General features: G+C 39.5%; 1 protein-coding gene across 2 annotated transcripts in view; it reads left to right on the top strand.

Moving 5' to 3' along the window:
* The first annotated feature begins 9,290 nt into the window (after window positions 1-9,290).
* Window positions 9,291-22,484, top strand: part of LAMA2 (laminin subunit alpha 2) — a 376,489-nt gene continuing 363,295 nt past the window's right edge. For both annotated transcript variants that reach the window (XM_040599010.1, XM_040599009.1), the window contains exon 1: window positions 9,291-9,477. In XM_040599010.1, the coding sequence (XP_040454944.1) occupies window positions 9,399-9,477 (79 nt within the window). In that variant the 5' untranslated portion in view covers window positions 9,291-9,398. The remainder of the gene's footprint in view (window positions 9,478-22,484) is intronic.

The raw sequence follows: 22,484 nt of genomic DNA, 5'->3' as shown, positions 1-22,484 counted from the left end.
GGCCTGTAGTAAACACCCACCACAGTGTCCCCCACGTTGGCCTGCCCCTTAATCTTTACCCATAAGCTCTCCACTCATTCTGAATCCACCCCGGGGGACAGGTCAACACATTCCCGTCGCTCCCTCACATAAAGACCAACTCCACCACCTCTCCTTACTGACCTGTCTTTCCTAAAAAGTACCTAGCCATCCATGACAACATTCCAGTCATGCGAGCTGTCCTACCAGGTGTCTGTAAGTGCAATGAGAACATGTCCCTGGGACTGCACACAGATATAATTCTTCCTGTTTATTCCTCATTTTGCTTCCATTGGTGTACAGGCATTTCAGAGAGGTAATCAAGCACACAGGTTCTGCAGGAGGGGTGCAAGACGATCCACCATAGTCCCACACACCCCTGAGGTAGCTGGCCTTATTGATACTCATCTTGAGAGGCAGCTAAGGATCTTGTATCGCTGCTCTGGTTGTCCTGGCTTATTCCCCAGTTAGTATGAGCGGTGCCACATTGGATTGCTCCCCCTCAAATCCTTCAGTTTAAACCAATCAATTATTAAGTCCAGGCAATTCTCAGCCCATCTAACTGTCGATTCTTCTAGCTCATATGTCTTCAGGTTTCCATTAAGAACCCTGTAGGAGATGATGTCAAAAGTCTTACTTAGTGAAAGTATGTAACATCCAACAAATGTCAACAAATGACAGCAAAGAGAAGTAAAAATACCTGCAATTGCCCAGTACATATAGTCATATTTTACCGTGTTACTCCCTATGTGTCAAGCAATTCCTTACTATCTATAAACAAATATAGTGTCTAAAATTGAAACAAATGCTCAAGCAAATGAACTCTCTGCAAGCCAGCTGTACATGGCAAAGAAGTCAAATAATGGTAGCTCAACAACTTTGGGATAATAATCTGAAAAGACAGCAAAAAAATGTCTGATATAAAATATACAAAATATATTTTGTCCAGGTTAAAAGTAAAACAGATTTCTTCTCATTTTTTTTTCTCATTTCTTTCATGAAGAAGCAGATTTTGGAGCAAGATCTAGAAGTCTACAACCTTGGACTGAGGAGAAGAAACATAATGAAGAGCCTTCTGTTCTTCTGAACATGCAGTCACCAGCCTCATATAAAAGAAATGTAGGAACGTATCTTGTTTATCTTAGTCAAGCTGTCAAGTTAAAGCTTGATGAGAGATGATCAGTAAGACATTCAGTTGCTTGCCTATAAAGATAGAACAAGAGCAACTGTTTCATTAACAGAATTACTTTCCATGTGCCTGTTTCTTCCTATGTTTTATTGGTTCTGTGCAGAAGTGGTATTTTGGATGTCTGGAATAGGTAGGATATACTCCTGTAGTGTATGCACAGTATGCACAGTGTATGCAGGATAACAGATGGAAAGGTATGCCAGTAACGAAAGCATTTAGAGTTCATGCCACAGACTAATTTTTACTAAAATAATTGTCCAGCCCACAATGATACAGTGAACCTATCAATAATATTGGGTAATTAGATATTTGTTTAAATTAGATGCTTGTTTACCCTGGCCATTTCAAATTGTATTTCAAAACGATTATAAAATTGTAAAAAAATAATTTACTGATGGCACCAAGTTGCATGTCTTTTTGAGGTGTACATACACATTAGAAATATCCTTTAATTTTACATTTTAAGATTGCTAAAAGGAAAGTATTCAATCAGTACAGATACTGAGCCTTTGACAGATGTTTTTGTAGATGTACACAGAAGCAATTGCTAGATAGTACGTGACAAAAAAAGTCTTCCTTTTGTGCATTTCTGGTTTCTAGATTTTCACATTTTTTACTCCAGGAATAGGAACTAAAACTCAAGTGAGTCAAAAAACCTCTACTCTGCAACTACTTCTAAAGTCCCATTTTAAGGCTGTGGATGAGACCTAGAGGCTTCTTTATTGAATTATGCTACATCTTAAATTAAGCAGTTCACTTTTAGCCATGTACACAAATATATAATTTGAAGAAAATGTCACCTTCACTCCTCTTTTATGATATTCTCCAGGGTTTCCTAATGAACAAAATATACAGATTGAGTTTTCTTCAAAATAGGGAAGAATACACTTAGTGTCTGTCACTTTGCAGAGCAGCTGCATGAAATAACTTTTAAAAGACGATTTCTTGTTTGGCCCTTTATATTTGGGAGTAAAATAGCTGAGAAAAAAAAACTCAGCAGTATTTTAAGGTATTTGTTTCCTTCCTCCCTTCCTTCCCTTCCTTTCCTTTCTTTCTTTCTCTTTCTTTTTTGATAACTTGCTTTCTAGTTATTTACAAGCTTCTCTATTCTAAGCCAAAATTGTCATCAGTTTCAGTTACACTATGATACAGAGTTCTAAAAGCCTTGATCCAGAAAAATGCCATAGGTTTTTCCTTAGTGTACCAAACCACAGTACAGTGAGCTCAGTAAGATGTGTAACTTTAATCATATATCTGATTTTACTGCTTCTAACACTTCATACTCATTTCTGTTGTCTCCATGAATACCCAGGTGCTGAAAGATAAATCTCTAAACAATTTGCGAGACTGAAGCTCATTTTAGGTTCATCAGAGTCAGTGGGATGAGTATGGACTGTGTTGCCTTTTGGATAGTCTGTATGGTTATCCTCCTTAGGACCATGATACTTCCTAGTTAATGAATTCTGGATTTGTAAAATGTAGCAGTATTCATAACACATGTTTCTTTCATAAATGAAGTCACTGAGAGTCTCAGAGAGGAAACCTAAACTTTGTTTAGAAATGTACCAGGGAGTGGAGAAAACATAATAAACTTTAGGCAGAGGAGATAAAAATTTAGGCATTATCAGGTAAAGTAATATGGCCTTCAAATCTACAGATCATGAGAAATGCCTCACATGTTGTCCAACAATTATCTAATGTCTCCAATGCACTTATAAGCACATATTTTTTACTATTTCTGTGAAGCAATATTTTCTGCACATTTTGATATTTTTCTAATTTTGCTGGTCTTACTATTTCTGGAAAACAATTTCAAAAGCAAACCAAAGAGTTTACCAAACAATTTATTAAGATAAAGACTTTCCATTACAAAAGAAGGAAATGTAATGCCTGTATTTTTCAGGATATAAATTGGTAATAATCTGGTGAACTGATCCTTGCTCTCATATTACTGCATCAACCTGCTTTTGCTAGTCTTTGGGTGTGATGTCGTCGCAAAGAGGAATATCACCTAAGCAACCCTATAATGCTAAAAAGCTTATAGCTGAAATGTGTAGAAGCAAACAGATGGAGCAGTATCTGGAAATTTTATTTGTCAGATATCATCCATCTGTTTCTCTCCCTGTCTGCATATTTTGCAGTAATATCCATTTTTAGGAAGGCAAGTCAATCTAATTCTACAGAATTGGTTTAATCTTCTGTTTTATTATTATTATTTAATTTTTATTTTTTACAATTCATTAACGACTGGCAGGGAAACATAAAACCCACACTGATGATTCAGCCAAACAATCCTCATCTCCATTCCATGAGAGGCAAAGTTATACTTCAGGGCAAAATTAGTAGTTATTAACTCTTCTTATTTATCGGTTCTAACAATATTGGCAGTTTCTCACACGCAACAGACGTCCTAAATAAATGAATGATAAAGACTATTTTTAAATGCATTCTAAAACTGAAACAATTACGTGCCATTTCAGAGTAAGTTCTAGGTTTTTGGTAATGACTAGCTATTAAAATCAGTAAATCTTTTTTGGCAGCTCTCCGATTCTCTGAAAATAGAGCTACAAAATGCTTTGCAACAGGTACATTATTTATGGAGAATATATAAAGGCTTTGGCTGTAAAAATTAATTATGGGCTGAACAACTCTATTTGCTTTCTGCTTCATATTCTTAGCTAAACATAAACTAACATAACGTTGCTGCCATTTCTCTCCAAATTGTTTCTTTCTCATGGGACCAAAATTAAAACAAAAGCCACTTAAAATAGCAGCATAGTCAGAAAGGACAATGGCTTAAAAGGAAATTGGAAGTCAAGACAAGAAATTAGTGATGCTTACAAATGACACATAGAATCCAGTATCAAACAAGACCATAACTCCTACCTGTTCCTTATGCCTAAGTACCAATAGCAAGGTATTAATAGATGAGTATTTAGCTTTGTAAGAGTTAATATGCAACACAATGGCAGTAGGCGGGTTGGGTGCATGAGATTCAGTCAGACTAATTACAGGGGTGGTGAGCAAGGCAAAATAGAGGGTTTGAAACAAAATGAGCTGGGTTCTGAAATGAGTTCCATCCTGATGCCATTTGTAGCTCATCAAACTAACAACTCTGCTCTTGACTTTTACCTTCTTCAAGATGCAGTGACTGCTATTGTTGTCATCCTTCTCTTCGCAGCCTGTCCTGTCAAATTATTGTATTTACCTGCTCTTTATTACCTAGACCCAGGTGTATCCTATTCTCCCCGCATTCTTTTGATTATTTTTCCTTTCTTTCCCCCTTTAATTTTACAGGATCACTTCCTGAGCAGGTGTTATCTGCATACGCTAGCATAAGGCATCAGCCTTAAACGACAATATTCAGTGACCCCAGAAACAGAGGGTCTCACAAGAATGCCTTTCTATCAGTGTTAGATTCTTCCTTCTCATCATGTCTCATTTGACTATTTTGATCATGAGTTCTGTTCCCTGCTTTGATATTGATTCCTAATTATGTATTTCAATTTTTTATTTCTTGTCTTTCTTTATCTTGTCTTTTGCCAGCCTCTTCCCTAATGCCTGCTTTGGATGAACACAACTCTGGCACAAGGACACTTCTGGTTCCTCCTGATTTGGGTCCAAATCAGACACCATGTCTCATCTTGCCCCTAAAATGGGTTAATTCTTTGATTATTATGATTCATATATTTCAATTCATTCTAAGTGCTGTATCTGATTCTTCTCTTTATCCTTTAAATCTCCTTTTCATGTTTATTTGCTTTATAGTTTGATTACAGTCCTCTTAAGAACATTGGACAGGTTTGCACAAGTCATCAAATCCACTCTTCCTGTATTTTGCAGGCAAGTTTATCATGGAACCACTTTCACAAACCTTCCAAGCTTAACTTTAAAAAAATTAAAATTAAATTTTCTCACTCTGCTCTCCTAACAGAAGGCTGTTTTTACAATGTTTAGAAACCATCTTCTAGTTTTCCAGCCTATATTGATTTGTATCTTGGTTACCCTCATTTCCTTTTGTGACAATTCCATCCATTAACATCTGTCATATGCTTAGAACCATCTCACATCTTATTTTCCTAGGTTAAACGAATCAAACCCTTCAAATCTATGTGTCTCAAGCTCTCCATACCCTAGAGGTGTCTGCTCTGTTTAAGTCCAAATTAATTCTTCTTCAGCATGCATGATCATAATTCCCCATTATATCCTAGGTGGGATGCAACAGTACGACAGTATTAATTTTCAGATCTTCACTGGAAATATTTTTTCTGATCCTAGGCCTTTGTATCCTAGGCACTACTTGCTTATTTCATAGCTGCGTCACGCTGATGACTCAAAAATGCCATGTGACTCACTGACTTCCACTCAGGAGATCTAGGTCATATTCTCCATCATTAATTCTCATAAGAAACTGTTACCGTTAGTCCTTATATGCATCACCCTGAATCTTGTGGTATTTAGGAATTTCTAATTTTCTATACGTCAGTCATTAAGAATAAAAATTGTTTACATTCACAATGTATATACATATACATAAATGTATAAATGTATAATATATACATTGGTCTTCCCTGATATTATTTTATCAACAAATATCATTAAAAAACCCTCTCACTTTTATTCAAAGGTCATGAAAATATTAAATGATATTGGTTCCCGGATGAGTCCTTACCTGATTCTTCTCACATCCTTCTTTCAGCCCAGCAGTTCTCACCCCAGTAGACACTATCATTATCGTCCCCTTTATCCAGTGTGATAGCTAAAAAGCTTCATATCTATCTCCATTTTGTCCAGCTTGCGATTGCCTTGACTGCACCTACAGGCTCTGCAGCCTCTTCTCCCCACACCTATGGGTTTGGCTGCCACCTCTGACCTGGCACAGCCATGTAACCTTGTGTCAGGCAGTGGTGACACATTGATATGTGAGGAAGAGATTGGAGAAACCTTATTAGTACCTCCCTGCATTTAAGGAGCAGGTGCTGCATTTAAGCTCAAGCCCTAACCCTCAGTCTCTGCCTGTGCTACACTGCAGCTATGCCTGTGCCTCACCCTGCGCTTCACTGATCCTACCTTGATTTCCAGACTTGACTTTTTGGCTTGACCTCAGATCTGCTTCCTATGAACCTGCCTGGAGATCTGGACTCTTGGCTGATCTTGGTTATCATACCCAGACCTGCTCTTCCTGCATTCGAGTGCTGTGGGATCAAGCCCCATGGGGTAAGGCCACTGCCCTGCCTACCTTGGTGTTGCCTTAATCTTCCAACCTGCCTCCCCTTTAAGAGCAGCCCCCTCTTGCTGCTTCTTGACACAGCTCAGCATTTTATAGTGTGAAATTATTTCCTGTGGCTCAGATGTGAAAAATGTTGTTGATGTAGTAAGTCAATAGGTTATCCTAGCATATCTTGCTTCTCTGTGTCCCCAAACTATTAAAGTTTCTAACTCTGGTGTACAGTTACAGAGATGTCACTGTTGGCTCTGACTGGTGATTACGTACCTGGGTGTGACAACAGTGCAGATGACCTGACACTCGGCTGAGTTCTTATAACGCCATGTCACATTAAACGCCATACAGGCTCAACAGCAGGAAAAGCCAATCTGAAGAAAAGGTCAGGTAAATAACATGTGTTGCATTTAATGTTGGTGTAATATTGGTATCTGGGGAAGCAGGGACCCCTACAACAATCTGCTGTTGATCTTAACAATTCACAAGTCATCAAGATATTTTGCAGATACCTAAAAAAGAGGAAAACATACTGGTGCAGGCACTGAAAAAGTACTAGCTTTTGGTTTTGAGACTAACAGCAACCTGAGAAGCTGCAAAGGCAAGAAAGGCTGGTACACAGAAAAAAAATAGCACTGACAAGAGTTTGACTCATCTTTGGATATCAATAAAAAGGCTGTTAAGATAGTTTTGAAAATAAATTCAAAACTAATGCATTTGAGTCCCGGTATGTGATGAATCCATATCTGAGCCTACTACCTAGGATCTGATGAGAACTTCTTTACATAAAGCAGCAGAGGATCCCACTTTCAGGTCTCGCTTTCAGTTTCTACAGTCTGCTTCTGGAGTATTGCCTGAAACTCATGTGTAGTGCTTGCAGCTTTTGGAGCCCTGGAGAGAATTTCTCCAGCTGGGGGAGTATGCAACTCATCCTAGTATGACTTTTAGGCAGCAGCGGCCACTAAGCTTGACCTAATTCAACCAATAAATGTGTTTTTAGAATCAAACCAGTGTAGAAGTAGTCAAATCCCTACCTATAAAACTGGCACTGAATTCTCCAAGTTACAGGCATATACTTGGGGTGAAGTGGTTTTATTTTGTTTGTTGTACTTAACAATTCACTAGCTTATTCCTCTTGCATATATGCACAATTCCTTGCAGTCAAAATTTTTGCACAAAGGCAATTGCAGAGGAAGAAGCAGCCAGGAGAAATCAGTGACTGTTACTGCTTGTATGGAAACACTTTATTGACTAAATAGTGATAGTGATAAAACTGTGGATAGTATCATAAACACGGTCTCCTCCTCTGTTCCTCACAGCTTGCTGACTGTGTATATTTCCACAACAAAGCAAATAGTTGACAGGATGAAAACCATTGAGATGAACCCTGAACTTGTGTTTCCCAGCAAGAAGTGCAGAAGGCCACTACATCATCTCTTGGCAAGAGGGCTGGAGTATTTTCCATTGACTTACACATGGCAAATGGCCGAGCCGTATAAGGGCGTTATTGTTGCTGCCCTGTACTGGGGGAGCAGTTTCTAGAAGGCTGCGGAAGCAATGGGCATCCACGGACAGGAATCCCCGCAGCAGAGCCCAGGCCATTCAGGGTGAAACCTCAAAAGTGAGCAGTCACTGTGAAGAGAAAGGAGTCTACTCAGGGTGGGACAACAGCGAGAGAAACAAGCAGGCTGTGTTGCTGGATGTAACAGCCTATTATACGCAAAATGCCGCCCTCATTGAATTTGGGTTTGGAGTAACAGACAAATGTACCAACAGAAAATGCTGCGGTTTGAGAGCTGAAATAGACAAATGTGTCAAACTCAGGCTTGTGCATACTTACCCCCAGCCTTGCTGAATGTCGGCTTCAGCAAGCAAAGATGTATTCGTGCACATAGATACTGAAGTGTGTTGGGAAGTACATATAATTGCTTGACCTCTATGTAAAACACAAAGGACGTTCAGTTTGAAGCAGGGTGTGACAAGATCTGTGAAGACACACGGGGTGACCATGCAAGTCAGAAACGGGCTGTCAGCACAATCGTACTTGTGTGCCTTTGTGGGGACACACTGTCAGTTCAGCCCAGCTCTCTTTTTCTAAGTCTATTTTGTACTTTTTCAGTATGCTTACCTGCAGGTTGGAAGCCTTGCTGTTCGCTTCCTTCCATTATCAAAATCGTTTTTTATTGACTTTTAGAAAAGTAATTTGATTTCTGTAGGAAAACCGTGCAATGGATTGTAATCAGCATTTTATTTTAATGCAACGTTATTTTTTCCTTTATGCAGTAATATGGATTTTTCCCTGTCATATGTGGCTGGCGCTGACACACTACTGCCGGACACAGCAGGAAAGATGTATGTGGCTTATTTGCAGTTCCAGTTTCCCGAATGCCTACCCAGCTTGGGGTTTTTCCCCTCCCTTCACAGCATAGGTATTTTTCTCTCCCTCAGGTCACCTGATAACATTTCGGCTTTGAGCTGCGAGGAAGGGCGCGGGGAGGCCCCGCGTTGCCCGCCGCTGCCCGGGGAGCCGGCCCGGCCGCCCGCGCAGGTGCCGGTGACAGGCGGCCCCGCGGCCCCCCGCGAGCGGCCGTTCGGCGGGCACGTGCCGCCCGCCTCGCGCGGCGCCTCATCCGAGGGGCGCACGCTCGGCCGGGACGCGGGCGGCGGCGGCCTCGCGCGCTTAGCGCCGCGGGGAGCCTGCGGCAGCCGCCGTCCCCCCCTTCGGCCGAGCCGCCGGCTTCCTTCCCCCGGGGCGCACCGGCCCCGCTGGCTGTCGCGCCTCGGCTGCCCTCGGAGCCGCGGCCCGGCGCGGCGGGGCGGAGAGCGGCGGGGCGGGGGGGGGGGCGGCAGGGGTGTGTCCTGCTCCCTGCCCGGGGCACCGGGGTCTCGTCTCCTCTCTCGGGCGAGGGCGGCTCACTCGCCTGGCCGGCCCGGGGCGGGACGAGCCGGCAGCTCTGCTGCCCTGGAGCCATGGCACGGGAAAGTTTGCCGCTCCTCCTGCTCCTGGCGGCGCTTGGCAGCCGAGGCCAGCCGCCGCCGCCGCAAAGAGGTACGGGGGAGCGGGGAGACCGTGCCTCACTCACCCCGGCCGGGGCTGCGGGGGACGTAGAGGGGGAGGCGGCTTTACGCCGGCTCGGGGGTCCTTGTGGCGACGGGAGGGTCGGGCGGACGGGGACCGAGCGTGACAAGCAGCTGCCAGCCTGTAGAGAGGACTCGGCTGGGGAGCGCTGCCGGGACACCGCCGCTGGTACATCGGCCGGCCCGAGCGGGCTCGGCGGCGCCGGCAGCGCAGCCCTGGCTCGGGGCAGCGGGCTCCCGGGCTGCCGCGCCACCGCCACCCCGCCCCGCCCCGGGGCAGGGCCGCCCGGCTGCGCGGGGTACCGGGCGGGGAGCTGCGCTGCGCCCCCGGTACGCGCTGTCTCCCGCTCCATCTTCCCCGCTGACTCTCTCACGCAGCCGTTTATTAAGAGACAAAGTCATGAGCGTGGCCGATGAGCTCCGTTTTGGCCGAACGCGGAAGGGCAAATGATACTTGCTGTAGTTCAGGGCCGACCGGACAAGTTTTGATCCCCGAGGCGTCACACGGTCTGTACAGGCTAATCTGGTGACAGCCCCTCGCCCCGCGTTGCGTCCGTCTGCTGGCATCCCTGTGATTAGGGGAGGCTTGGTGGGCTGTATTGACACAAATGCGGGCTGCTTGGGCTGCTTTTACTTCAGGTGACAACTTGATGCAGTTATCCAATAACAAAGCCTTTCTCGGTGTTAAAAACTACCCACGACTGGAATGGGAACACAATCAATTGTATCTGGCACGAATAGTCAATGTCTTACGCGTGCAATCACCTTCCATACAGTGTTCAGGTGTGTTGACACTAAAGGTTTTTTTGTTTGCTTACTTTCTCAATTAGTGTTACATGGAAAGATGAAAAAAGGTGATGTACGGCTGTGGTAGAAATAAACTTTACTAGATTTATCAGCTCTCACAGGAAATCTTTAAAACTGCTCTTCGGCTCGCAGTATTCTTTCTGGTGCCTGCATTTGCTGCTCTTTACATTTTTAGCCTTGCTAAAAACAATTCAGTAAGGAGATACCACGGGTGTGTTAAAATAAAACTAATTAAAGCCACTGGAATAACAGCTAGCTTGTTTGGCCTTGATGTCACACTGTGGACTGAACCGTGGATTTGGAATTCTTAGAGTTTAGGGTTTACTTTGGAAAACATGATCGTTGTCATTTTGTGAAAAAAGTGTCTCAAGCAGCTGACTCCTTAATACTGATTTTACTGTGTGAGGATAAACGACAGTTGATCAAGTATCTGTGTAGATTAAAAACTCACACAGACTGTGTTTAGATGATGACTTATTGGTAAACATTGAAGACAGATTTTAAAAGTAGAGCATTTAAGATATAGTACATCATGCATTTTCCTCCTGCTTCCCCTCCCCCCCCTTTCTTTTTTCCCCTGTCAGCTAATGGATTTTTCAGCTAGAAAAATAGTGATTTGGCATTTCTTTTAATATTCTCTGTCTCTCACTCATGCACATGTACGCACATGGAGACACTTTTGGAGAATGTCCTTTTCTGTATGCAGTATCTTGGGGTTTTGAACCTCTGCAGTGAAGGGATATGATCATTATTTTCTTTTTAAATTAGAAGTGGGTGTCTTGGGCGTTCATCTGCTGCATCGTTGGTAATTATAACTGAGTTCTGGTAATTCAGTGAGGAGCACTAGGCCTTTTAATTAAATGTTAATAATGTGATGATGGGACCTTCCAAACCTCACAGTTGAATTCAAGAGCTGACCGGGCTGCCAAATTTTTAAGCATTTACTGCCTTCTGAATTTCTTTCCAAGATGTTACAGCTGCTAGGAGGTGCTAGCACTATGTAGATATCACTGTGTTGCCCAGGCAAAGAGGTAATGAACTCCGCTTTACTGCAAAAAGTTTGAGAAGTCTGACTTCACTAAGTCCTGGGGGATTTTTAACGTGTACAAGAATGCTACTAGAGCCATGGTTTATACCTTTAGACTTACAACTTTTGTTTTTCCACTTAATAGTTATTGGGTAACAACCATAATGTTGGATGGTAAGTATTGCGCTCTTAATTGTTAGCACCAGTCGGATGTCTGTGGAGAAAATTATGTAACAGAGCTGCAATGCTTTGAAAAACAGTGTTTGAGACAACACAATGAATTCCCATGTTGTTTTTTAGAACAGAACAGTTCAAGAACATTTTGCACCTCAAAGATGAGAACAGTCTGTAATTCTGGGGAATTTTTTTGGTTTTGGTTGTTGTTTTTTTTTTTTTTAAGTATATTTATTTATTTATTTTTAAGTTGGTAGAAGATTTACTGTGGTCAGAAACCTGGAGTTAATTTTAATTTTTTTTTTCCCCAGCCACACATGTTCTCTGGTTTGAACACTAAGTAGTCCTGTAGAGTTGCTCATAAAATGGAAGAATCAGAACCAGAAAGGCATGTACATTCTATAACAGTGTTTCTTAAAGCATAACTTGTTGTTAAGGCAAACTTATAGAAGTGTTATATGTTCCTTTTGAATCTTGAACTTTGGTTCATCCTCTTTCCTGTTGAGTGTGAGAGAACCAAAATAGTAGTAGCTTAGAAAAGAATAAAAAACTTGCTTTTGATGTGGAAGAATTAATCCTTTTATAGAAAAGTCTAAGTATTTATTATCATGGGAGAGAACTGAAACTATGTATCTGTGAAAGGTGTGAATAGTCAGGACAGGGCTAATACACTGTGCTGTAACTTGATCGGTGGTGTCAGCTGCTGACCATCAGTGGAGATAACTCATGGAGTACAGGTGTTTTGTGCCATTTCACAAATCGGAAGTGTAAGTTGACTCAAAGAAGTTATGTATATAGAATACTTATAAAGTCAGATTTATCAGGCAAAGGAGAAATCCGGGGTGAAGGTCAGCCTATTGTTAGCAGCATGTGACTGGTGCCATTCTGTTAGGCAGTAGATGGTGGCAGGTTGGTCCATATTTTTAAGTCTTTAGGTGTAAGTTTTTACAATGAGTTTTCAGACTTTAGTTCAAAACTGGTTTCTCGTGTGTTATCTCGTGGAAATGAGGGGTTACAAGATTCCTTCCCACATATGTAGATGTGTGCATATGAGAGAGAAGGATAATGGGACATAATTTAATATTTCACATATTAAGATTGAAGAATGTTGTGTGGACTTAGATTCTCTTTCTGGAGACAAAAAACTCAGATGCTTTGTTAATGTAATGCAGTAAAGTAAAAGTTGTCTCCTATGTCTTTATAAGGACCTCTTTGGAGTAAGGTCTGTTTTCAAAAATGACTAACACCCCCAGCTGTAATCTTGATATAGAGAGCATTTCCATCGTGGTTAATGGCGTTTGATCATTAAAAACATTCTGCTGACTTTATTTGGAGGATAGTGCATGTAAATGATTTAGTCTGCTTTCCCCAGAGAACAAGGCTTGGGTGATTGCTCTGTTTATTAGCTTGTTCACACCTAAATAAATCTTGAAGCTGTTGTCCAATACCAAGCAAATTTGAAAGCAATGTAGAAATCTTTAAGATAATCACTGAATCAGCAGCTATTTGGTAGGAAGAGCCCCAAAGTACTTTGTCTTCTGTGAGAGGAAAGGTAGAAATGAGCCATTATCTAATCCATTCATTCTGGTTAGTCAACTTACGTAGGGCTCTGGCTTCAAGAATGTGAAGGAGAAAATGTCCATTGTGGAGGGTAAGCGTCCTGCAATGGGTAAAAATCTGTGTTGTTTTTTTTTTAAATGGGATCTTTAATCCAATTTCAGGATTTTAGAACAAGTAACAAGCCTTGCTCAATGAAGGTGTACTACATATAGTACATTTTATATATAACCTTTTAACATTCATTCTATAGTACATTCTATATGCTACTAAATGTTTTTGCAGGTAAACCTTTTGTGATATGGAAATTAGTTTTTTTTTTTTCTTTTTTATAATTGTTTTAAAATTGTGTATATACAAGACAGATACTGATCGGTTCTGAAAGCTCTCTTAGGAATATTTAGTGGTGCCTGATCAGTAGGGATTAACTTGCCCCAAAATTTTGGGAGATGCTGCTCTCATAAATATGTTGTGATTGCTTGTAACTTTTTACTTCAGCGTTGTTGTCTGCATTATTTTCTTGTGGCTTAATAACAGGTTGGAAAAAAGTGAAAGCAGGAGGTATTAATATATGTTTCAGGTTTAGAATATGGGAAAGGAAAATACAGTAATTAGGGCCCACCTAAGGTATTAGAAGTAGGTAGAGGTGCCCAGACTGACTGGAGACATGACTTTGTGTGTTCCTCTGTGTACATGCTTTAACTTGAACTAACCACAGCCAAACTGAATGAGGTAGGTCTTGTGCAAGAATGTGTGAATTTCTCCAAGCAACAAATAAAAACATAAGGTGCACTCTATGTTTATCCCTCCTTATTACTAATTTTTGCTTCTACAAGTTTTTTACAGGAGTCTTGCTTATTAGGCTTGAGATACTAAAGTCAGAACAGTGGTTCTTTAACCTGTTCCAAAAATCTGCTTTAAAATAATACAGCAAACAATCATTTTTGATTAATTCAGGCTGGAGGAAGGAATCCACCCACACATGTTCTAATTTCTTATCCAGCTACTTGGACTGTCAGTTTTTGGAGACTGTAGTATTTTGGAAGAAGAAGCAGCATGAATTCCTACTGCAGGATTGCTTTTTGGTTTTGTCCTTCCCGTTTGTTTCTCCTGAAGTAAGTCCAGACACCTTGTATTTGTACATCAGTAATAGGACACAAGTACATGCAAATGTGAACTAGTGTGCATACATGATTATCTCCTTTTCTTTCCCATCTTTTTTCTTAGATGATAAGTCTTTAATTACTGGATATTTTTCTCCTGAATGAGAGTTCTGTCTAGCATATTTGAGAGCTCATATGTCACACACTAGCAACTCAGGCCATGCTATCAGACCAAATCTTGCTTACAGATATAAAATGCAGACAAATACGCTATGTTTGCTGAACTTTATATTGACTGTATCTGTGTCTTTGAAACAAGAAAGGGAATTCCTTGACGTTTGCCAATAAAGTTGGTTCATGAACTGGGTCCTGCTGATGATTATCTTATTTATTCTGTTGTACCAACTACTGTAGTTGATAGACAATTTGTAGTTCTTGCTTTTCCACAGTTTTGATGTTTTCCTCGATCTGAAAATGTAGATAAGAGGTACTGAAGAAAATAGGAATGATTTTTGATCATTTCTATATCATGGATAAGGTAGAGATTAGAACTTCTTTTTTTCTTAAAAAATATATATATTTATGATTTATTTTGATTAGAAACATGATCATTTCCAGAAAAAGTAACTTGATTTGTGTGATTTTTGTTCCAAGAAATAACAAATATCTCTCAGGGCTCTTGCAAAACTCAAAAACAAATAGCTGTTACTACTCTCAATTTTTTCAGCAGTTTTGTCTCCATTAGTTACACCTCAGTATCACAAGGATTTTCCTAGTACTCTGCTCCCTGCCAGATTCCTCTAGCAGACATTATCAAACCTTGTAATGACATTAGACTGTAAAGCAGCTGTAGCAGTATTCTGCCAGGGAACTCTTGTGAAACCTCAAGAAGAATAATGAACATTCCTGCAGAGTGGATTATCCAAATACCGTTACAATGCCTTGTTCTGTCCCTGCTGACGTGTGTCTACTATTGTCATAATATTAATGGATTTGGGATGTAATAAAAAAGAAAATTACCAAAAAAGTGAAAAAAATAGGATTTTAAAAAATTACTTTTATAGCTCTATCAATTTTGTTTTAATGGCAGATTTCTGTATCTTGTCATTCTTCACGTACCCCAATGAGTGGGAACAGTTTTTGAGGTCAGCTAGAAAGAATCAGAAGAATTTTTCATCAGAAAATTATGGAAAATGCCTCTACTGTATATTTCCCATTGCTGTGGGAAAATTTCCAATCAAAGCTGGGGGTTGGCAATCAGGAGCTTAGAGATGCAAGAAAAAGAAATCAGAGGCATTGTTTTTCTGTACACTTACAGTGAGAGTGAGAGTAGATTTAGGATTTAATTTGCTTTTTTGTATATACACCAGCTTCTCAGATGAACCCTGTGAGTTTTAGGTGCCACTTTCACTCAGGCTGCCTTTAGGTTTTGATGGAAGGTGCTCAACATGACAATGTATTCCTCTGTTTATGCTGTCTGCTCAACAGCCTGTAGTCCTGTTCCACAGAAATATCTGGATAATCTCTATTATAGGGAAATGCATTATATGTTATTAACTTCCCTGCAGTATATCCTGCACTGAGAATGCAGAATTACTGCTATACATTTGTTGCTGAATAACTTTCAGGCTGGGAGAAAGAATAAATAAATAGCATTATTTGTACATATTTATGTGTTTCTAAATATGTATGATAAAATATTATGTTACACTGATATCTGTTCTGTTCATTTTCTAAACCCATTTGCAGTGGTAGGTAGTATGAGTAGTCTGGATTCCTCTGAAAGCTAGAAACCTTTACAAAACAAGAAGACACCTATGCCTTTTAAAGAATGCAAAGTAACATCAATAAAACATACAGGGCTTTTGAATTTGATATTTGGAACCATCAGGAATAGAACATGTATGTTTGTGCAAATCCCAGAACTGGTGATTTGAGTGTGATGCAATTGCATGTCTCTAGTTGGGTGAATTATTTATGCGTTTTTTGTAGCAGCAACAGAAAGATGATTGCAGAGCATCAGAGGTATACTTCATGTGTTGAACCTTGAGCCAACATTGGCACTACTGAATTTGTTAATATTACCTGAAAAAATAAATTCATGGTACCATTTCATCCCGGTGAATAATTTTTTAGTCACCTTTTACAACAATTGCAGAAGACCCTCCATTGTGAATATAAGAATTCCCATATGCAGTACGTAGCATAAACCCCAGTCCATGTCTCATTGGCTTTTGATTTTGGTATGGTTGGAGAATATTTTCTATTAATCATTTCTTTTTGAAGAAGAACGATCCCTCACACAAAAAGGTTTTCTTTACCTTTACCTTCTTTACCCGCATATTTAATTGAAAATATATTTGTAATATGCACACTGAATTCTTCTCTTGAGCACTGTGTCTCTCTACAGCTGGGCACAGCCTTCAAAATTAGTTCCATTGTGTTAAGGTTGTGTATTGTGTGGGTTTAGGGTCTGTGTAAATGTGTTTCTCCCTCCCAGCTGCTTTTGGTATGCTTATAGGATAAATATGGCAAATATTTTCTAAATTCAGAGTAGGTGGGAAGCTTTTACATGCATACCCTATAATTGTTGATTATGCATGCAGCTTCAGTTTCCTCCCCCAGCTGCAGCTTTGACATGGAGAATAAGGCAGTCATTTGCCAGCAAAATTAATCGTTAAATGTTTCTATCAACTTCATAGCTTGTGAACTAGAGGGGAACATGCATTGAGCCTGCTTACCATACTGGTAGGAGTTATTTAGAAGTAACTTTGAAGCTCATAGTTTAATTGGTGAAAGAACTTTTGTGTCATAGAGAAGAGATGGGGAAAACAATAAGAACAACAACAATAATCATCATCATCATTAAGAGCTTGAGTCAGTTCTGGGGGAAATTAGACACTGTCTCAGAAGAATAAAGTGGAATTCAGGTTGTTACACTGAGTAGTTGGTCTCTTCATTGAAGATTCACCTTATCCTTTGGTCAGTATTGTTAACCTCATTATTTCACTTCTGGCTGCCCTTCTTAGATGATGATACCTGAAGGGATCGATGGATGCAGCTGTGTTCTACTGTATTGGTTCTTCCTGATAATAACATATTTGTGGCTCTTTGTACAGTACTTTGCTTTTACTTACAATATCTATTTGTCCCAAAGTATCTATTTAAAACTAATGTGATTCAGAGGTGGTGATAGGTTCTTATGCAACTACTTTGCCTTCACCTGTTGTCTTTCATCTTGACTAAGTCCCATAATATAACTCAAAATAGTAAAATTACATCTGTGCCACTAGTAAGAGAGATATCAGTGCTTGGTTTAGTATGCTACTTTGGATAGTTAGTAAAACTGTGGATAGCTCTTTGCACAGCGTTTGTGTGTATTTTTCATGTTTTTTATTTTAGTCATTTGTGGCTTTTAATGTGAACACGTGGCTTACTGATACATGTACAGTTTGACAGTGCTCATCTTAAAAGCATTGCCTGAGGAACAAAGGTACTTTTGAGGGGGAAATGTTTTGGAGAGAAAGCTGTTTGACTGTAAGAATTAAAATAAAAATAGTTGGATATTGTGCAAGATTACTGCTAATAAATTATTATTTTTGTTTCAGGAATTAACCTTTGCTGATATTAAGCTTTGTCTTTGTATTCTAGGCTCTTTAGGATTAAAATAGAACTGTCATATATACAGAAGGTGATATGGTTCTGGATCACATGTATAAAGTAGTTAAAGAGAAAAACTGTGGTGATGAGCAAACTAACGAAAGATATACAATAATTGCTGATTGTGTTTAGCATTATAGAAGACACAGACAGCTAATGCCCTCCGGGATTTGATCTAAATGTCAGATACAGGAGGACAGAAGCGCTGATTTATTAAGTTATCAACTCAGCGTATAGGTTTTGTTGTTGGCATGAAAATGTTTGTGGAACCAGCTTAGATATAGAGGAGTTAAGGCTGGTGAGTTGTATCCGCTCAGTAGCTCTAGGGGAAACAGGTATTTGAATCTGAGATTTATGCAAGGATGTAAAGAACTTTGTGTGAATGTGCTGATAAAGTAATGACATTTACGTAACTGATTGTTGAAGAGGTTTCATGAACAGCCTCATTAGAGGGCAAATGGAAGCTGGCAAATACAATGCTAACATTTAAAAAGGCCTCATGTGACAAAATTGTAACTATAGTTTTAGAATCAAACATAGTTAGTTGCAGACATGATAAAGAACAGAATTAGTAAATGCATGGATAAATATGTTGTGCTGGCAAAAGCCAGAGTGGCTTTTGTATATTATATGAATAAAGCTACAAAGAATTTGTACTAGACATAGTAAGAAGGGCTATTATATTGGACATGGGTTTTCAGAAGAGCATTTGAGAATATGCCTGAGTATCTTAAACTATATTATCATAGAAAAAAAGGAACAGACTACTATTTATGGAAGAATTCACAAAGGTTTTGACAAGGTCTATGCCTGGCTGTGACAGAATTAAACTTAAATTGAATTGATAGATATGAACATTAGTTATATTGGAAGCTATTTAGTAATTTGTTGTAATACTACTAGTGCTCTGCAGAGCCTCTTTCTTCAATTAACTTGAGAAAATGCAACATTCAGTTAAACAGGGTGCAGCCAGTTTCATGTGGCTTAGTTATTAAAGATCCAGTAAGTAGCAAGTGTTTTGCCTTATCTAACTGTAAGCTGCTGTGAGTCCTCAGGACCTCCAGTTCTACAGATGGTCATTTATAGACCATTACTTTTCATGTGAATCTCTCCATCTCAGTGGAAGATGACGTAATTTGTAGGCATTCTGCTTCAAAAATTTGTAGCTGAAATGTAGATTGTGCTTGTAATCTACCGTTCTGTTCATTTGTGGAATAAAGCCACAGTGTTATGGTTTAATCCTGGTTGGCAGCCAAGCACCACACAGCTGCTCGCTCACTCCCCGCTTGCTGAGAGGGATGGGAAGGAGAATTGCAGAGAAATGTAAAACTCAAGGCTGAGATAAGAACAATTTAATAGGTAAAGCAAAAGCCATGCATGTAAGCAAAGCAAACCAGGGAATTCATTCACCACTTCCCATGGGCAGGCGGGTGTTCGGCCATCCCCAGGAAGGCAGGGCTCCGTCATGTGTAACGGTTACTCAGGAAAACAAATGCCGTAATGCCAGATGTACCTCCCTTCCTTCTTCCCCCAGTTTATATGCTCAGCATGACGTCATATGGTATGGAATACCTCTTTGGCTAGTTCAGGTCAGCTGTCCTGGCCATGTCCCCTCCCAATTCCCCGTGCCCCTCCAGCCCTCTCACCCATAGGTCCCAAGAAACTGAAAAGTCCTTGATTTAGTATAAATATCACCCAGCAACAGCTAAAAACATGGGTGTCCAACAGCATTGTTCTCACACCAAATCCAAAACACAGCACTGCACCAGCTACTAAGAAGAAAATTAACTCTCTCCCAGCTGAAACCAGGACAACCAGTTGCACATTTCTCATGCAAGAAATTCTCATTGTCTCAGTTTTCCTTAATTCTAGTTGTAAATATTTTCATAGGAAGACCTATGCCTGGATGCATGAACAATCACAGCACAGAAATTCCACTGCACAGACAGCTTGAATAAGTTAGTTAGGAAAAGTAAGGCTTAAGAGTTTGCAGAGTGAAAACCCTTACTGTAACATGTGTAATGTAGACTTTAACTACTACCTCTCTTCCTCTGTTATTACCAGTCCTTATTTACGTTTACATGTTGTTGTTATGACAACGGAGAGTTTTCTTCCCGGTACCTGTTGCATGGGCTATCGGTTTTGTGCAGGTAAAGCTGTAGTAGTGTGTGCCTATGATGACTTGGCAGTCCACCAGGGTCAAATGTGACTGGAGGAGCATTTATACACAGGTGCATGACTTTGAGCACGGTGTGTGAAGGCCACTGGTTTAGAGTCTTCTTGTCCCATGGAGTGGAGTTGTTTCTAGGATTTAAAAGGAATTTTGGCTGCACAGTATGAAAATAAGTATTTCCAATTAATTGAAAATCCATTGATGAATTAATCCACTAATTGCTCTAAGTACCTCTGTAATAGAACATTTAGTTTCAAAGTGAGTCAACATTATTAAGACAATCTAGAATGAGATGAAATTACCCTGCTCAATCTGTTTCATAAACTCCAGTAATTATTAAATTTCATGTTAAAAGGCCATTATATTCTGCACATCAGACCTTTAAATAACTTCTGGAATTAGTTTAAAAATGTAGCATTTCCTTACAGTATGTTCCTGTGAAATTATTTTCTGGAAGTGAAACAGAATTTACATATTCCCTGCTAAACCAAATCCACAGAGAGTCCAAGGAAATAATTTTCTCTTATTCAATAGGTGGTTTTCCTTTATGGCTCTTAGTTGAAATATCTGAGTAAAATACCTAACATTGTGTGACGTGTACTCATTTTAGAGTGAAAGTTAGGTTTATTTGAAGTTAGAGTGAAATTCTTATTGACTTCCCTGTGGCAGGAATTTAATTTCCAGTCCTTATAAAGGGAGCATACAACACAGAACAACATTTGGTGCTGTTCTGCTGAGCATATGTATGTATAAGCAGTTTACTTCTACAGTGGCTGGAAGAACAAGGGGAGCAGAGGGTCCCAGAGCTGTCAGAATGGGTAGTTAAACTGAAGCATTAGCTATAGCTGAAAAGTGGGGAGTGAGTGCTACAGAGAGCTATTAGGAGCAGTTAGTGGTGTTCCCTGTTTAAATGAGGCTTTGTTTCCATCTCTGCATTGGCTCCCTTGACCTATACTTAGGTACATAGCTGTACCTAAAGAGTGAATAAAACCAATTAGCTTTTAAGATAGACATTGTGGAAATGCCATGCAAAGGGAAGTTCTTTAAAATTATGTACAGATCCATAGTAATCTCTTCTGCTAAGAATGAAACTTTTCTGTCTCCAAGCTGAGATGTTTTCACTGTATCAGCTGGGCTGAAGAAACAGCTGTTCTAAATCTGTGAGGATCAGTTGGTATGCCATCAGATGGCACTTCTAGAATCCCACTCTTCTGTTTTATGAGCATGAATCACTCCTACATGTGCACTTAAGAGTGTATGTATGTTTTATGAAAACTTGACCAGTGGTAATTTCAAATACCCATTTTTTTTTTTGAATGTGCAAATAATTTACAAAATTATGTACAAATTTGTGTACAAATCCTTTAGAAAACCTTTATGTACAAATAATTCTTGTAGTTTTTACAAGTGCAAAGAAACTTCAGCAAGGGATTCAGCCTTTACTAGATAAAGTATCTTAAGAAGTAAGCTCAAGGTTTTAGAGGCTTATTCTAAAAGAATTCAGATTCATTTTTATTAGCAAAGCTTATTGTATCTGGCATCTTATTTTAGATTTTAGGGTGGATTTAATGTGTGGGAGTGTATTTAGGCTTATTTGACCTAAAGAGATTTTAAGATATGATGATATTCATCCTTAGTTTCCACTAGGAAATATAATCAGCATGAAAGAAAATGAGTATATTTGTTTTAAATAATTTACTTTAAAAAAAAAAAAAATAGCAAACACACTCAAGCTGTTTTCTTCCTGAATATCTTTGCAGCTCTTTTTCTAAAACAAACCCTGAAATTTTAACCTACTTTAACTCTAGTTGTTAGTGGGTGTTATATCTTACCAAAATCTTATTCCATATTCTTAAGTCAATTTTTGTTTCCCCAGTGTGCTGTACTATACAAATGTTTCATTACAATGTGTTGCTCTGCCTGAGTTGCAACATATACAATGTTTAGAATTACTGCATATTACTAAGCTGCATTAAAATTCTAACTGAATTAATTACCTAGGACTTTCACATTTTGGGAACAGTTTTGAGTGAATCTGTATTTTTGATTTTGGACTATGAATATAGGCTTGAGATACAGACCATGTAGCTTAAAGCAGATGGATTGGCTGCTAGACATGGCCTAGCTGTGACAATATAGACTGATCTACTGTAAGGAGAAACGAATAAGGAGACTGTAGCTTTTCTGATGTACTCTGCTTTTTTAAATGGTATTTTTAAGAACATTCTAGACTACAGACAGGTCATATTTCCCACCCTTGTAAGACGCCTTTTGTGTTCCATTATTATTATTATTATTATTATTACTACTACTACTATTCCATCCCCTTTGTCTATGAATGTCTCTGCATAATTTCTATTAAATGGAAATTACTTATATCTATCTAGAATAGATGTGTACTTGGAAGGTCAGCTAAACTGTTTTTTCCACATTCATAAATGAAGCTTCCACACTGCTACTTAGATAAGTGCATTGTG

Source organism: Falco naumanni, chromosome 6, assembly GCF_017639655.2.
Source record: "Falco naumanni isolate bFalNau1 chromosome 6, bFalNau1.pat, whole genome shotgun sequence".
NCBI classification, from domain to species: domain Eukaryota; kingdom Metazoa; phylum Chordata; class Aves; order Falconiformes; family Falconidae; genus Falco; species Falco naumanni.
The sequence above is the reverse complement of the archived record's forward strand: the minus strand, read 5'-3'. Positions and strand labels throughout refer to the sequence as shown.